The following is a 2322-nucleotide window of genomic DNA, read 5'->3' as shown; positions in this document are numbered from 1 at the left end:
GCAGGCCCAGGGCACAACCCCTGAGCCCCAGGTCTCCATCTGTGTGGGAGAGCAGCCACTGATCCATGGTCTTCCTACCAGTGTCCGGTGGGGCCTGGGAGGTCTTGTCCCACAGTCTGTACCTGCCCAAGCCTGCCCCAGGAGAGTCTGTCCAGAGCTCCTGGTGGCAGCCGCACCCTCTCCCGCCTCACCCTCTCCAACTCTCTGAACTGATCGGCTGGAAACTATTAAAGCAAGGAGACCCAGCAGGCCGCCGTGTCCATGACTGGGTGTCTCCACCCTTAAAAAAAAAAAAGTGCAGTGAGCATAGGAATTTGTTCATAGTTGTTTTTTTTTTAAACTATAGTCTGGCCCTTCAACAATCTGAGGGACAGTGAACGGGCCCCCTGTTTAAAAAGTTTGAGGACCCCTGCTGTAGAGTATGTGCCTAATAGTGGGATTGCAATTCCCAGTCGCTTTAAATAACAACATGTCATTTTCCACAGTGGCTGTTTGTTTATTGTTTTTTTCATATGGGCTAGCATTGTGGGTGTAAAGTGTTCTTTCATTGAGGTTTTAATTTGCATTTCCCTGGTGGCTTGTGCTCATGAGTATTTTTCATGGGCTTGTTAGCCATTTGTACGTCATTTTGGTGAATTATCTGTTCATGTCTTTTTCCCATTTCTGTCCATCCTCTGTGGCCCCCCTGCCCCAGCCCTGTCCTCTGCACTCTTGGGGTACCCCCCTCACCCTGTCCATTCGCTGCTCTCAGAATCACTCTGCCCTGTGCTGGAACCCCTCCCCAGCACCCTGCCTTACCCTCCTCCTGCTCTGACTTCCTGGAGTCTGTTTGACCTGCTGACAGTCCATCCACTCCCCTGCGAGCAGTACTACCAGTGGCCACAGCCTCCTCTGGCACGCTCCTTTGCCCCTCACCCCTTGCTCTGCTCGGACCCCACAGAGGGACCCCACAAGGAGGCATATGCTCTGGGGACCGATGACATGTCTCACCGGGGATGTGGGAGAGCATTGTCGCTCCCTCATCACCAGGCCCACCCTGTCGTTGAGACCTCTACCCCTAGAAAGCCTTTGCTGTATCGTCAGCTCTGGCAGACCGCTTTCTAAACATCAGACTTGGCTGGCCTTCGTGATGACTCACACTCTGGGACTTTCTCCATAGCTGGAGAGGATAGAGCGAGCCAGTCTGCTGGGAGCCTAAGACGCTGTGCACCATGGGAAGGTTGTCTACCTCCCTCCGCATCTCCTCCACCTGTCTTTTGTGGAGGAGACCCGGTTACCAGTGGTTATGTGTTGGTCTGTGATCCGAAAGGTCAGCAGCTCAAAACTACCAGCCACTCCTCGGGAGATGATGGGGCTTCCTACTCCTGTAAAGAGTTTCAGTCTCAGGAGCCCCCGGGGGCAGCTCCGCCCTGTCCTCTGGGGTCACCAGGCAGTGAGTTTGGTTTGGGTTTTGTCTCTTGTTACCTGAAGATCTAAGTGGACCTGCATGCCTGACTCATCCTAAAGCTGCGTTCCCCTCTCTGCCCAGGTGGACACCCTCTGCCTGGAGGACCTGCACGCTCTGATTGCACAGGCGCTGTGCCTTCAAGGGAAGTCCATGGCCCACCTGGTGGACTTGCAGGTATGGACAGTGGCATCTTCCCACCTCCTGCTCTTTCCATTCCATTCCTTGGCTGTTGGCCTTTCACAGGGAAGGAGGAGTACAGGGGGGTGGGACTGATGTCCTGGGGTCAATGTTCAGGTATTGGGACCTTGTGAGGCCAGAGAAGTCATGGCTGACAGTGGTGCCAGGCCATCTCCCGTCTCACAATGGCACCCAATCAGTTGCTAGCACGCGCGTCTCAGCACTGTCTAGATGTGCAGAGAAGGGCTCGCATGGTCCTTCCTGCCTTCAGGACAGCACGCCCCTCCTGGTGTTGGGAATGAGCCTGCCCACATGCTGACCAGCCCATGGTGTCTGCCTGGTCTGGTCTGCACTGGGGACCAGTAGGGCGGCCATCGGCTCCCCAGAGGCGGCTCAGCAGCTCACCTCTGAGAGACGCTTCCCTCGAGGCTGCATCTTGCCACTTCTGTCCAGACAGGGGTGTGTGGACAGTGTCGCTCGTGGCCATTTGGACTCTGCTGCTAACTTCACCCAGGGGCCCAGCACGCTGCCCGCCCTCTCTGGCTGATGGATGGAGCACCCAGGCAGGCTCTGGCATGAAGGACGCTCTGGGTTTGCTCTGTACACACTTCCTGTGGTCACAAGTGTATCCATGGCTTTATTGATTGAGTGATTTTTTTTTCTTATTTTATTGGGGGCTTATACAACTCTTATCACAA

At 55.1% G+C, this 2322-nt stretch overlaps 1 protein-coding gene across 4 annotated transcripts in view; it reads left to right on the top strand.

Annotated features, from left to right (window-relative positions):
* FAM120B (family with sequence similarity 120B) overlaps positions 1 to 2322 on the top strand; it is a 40368-nt gene that overhangs the window by 19299 nt on the left and 18747 nt on the right. For all 4 annotated transcript variants that reach the window (XR_006680478.1, XM_045294499.1, XM_045294497.1 and 1 more), the window contains exon 7: positions 1529 to 1621. Coding sequence is in view for 3 of the 4 variants with exons in the window: in XM_045294499.1 (XP_045150434.1) it covers positions 1529 to 1621 (93 nt within the window). In the remaining variant the exon portion in view is untranslated. The remainder of the gene's footprint in view (positions 1 to 1528; positions 1622 to 2322) is intronic.

This window comes from Echinops telfairi, unplaced genomic scaffold (assembly GCF_000313985.2).
Source record: "Echinops telfairi isolate 266 unplaced genomic scaffold, ASM31398v2 ScPeMD7_3533;HRSCAF=4204_0, whole genome shotgun sequence".
Lineage (NCBI taxonomy): Eukaryota > Metazoa > Chordata > Mammalia > Afrosoricida > Tenrecidae > Echinops > Echinops telfairi.
Note: the sequence above shows the minus strand (reverse complement) of the source record. Positions and strands in the feature narration are given on the sequence as shown.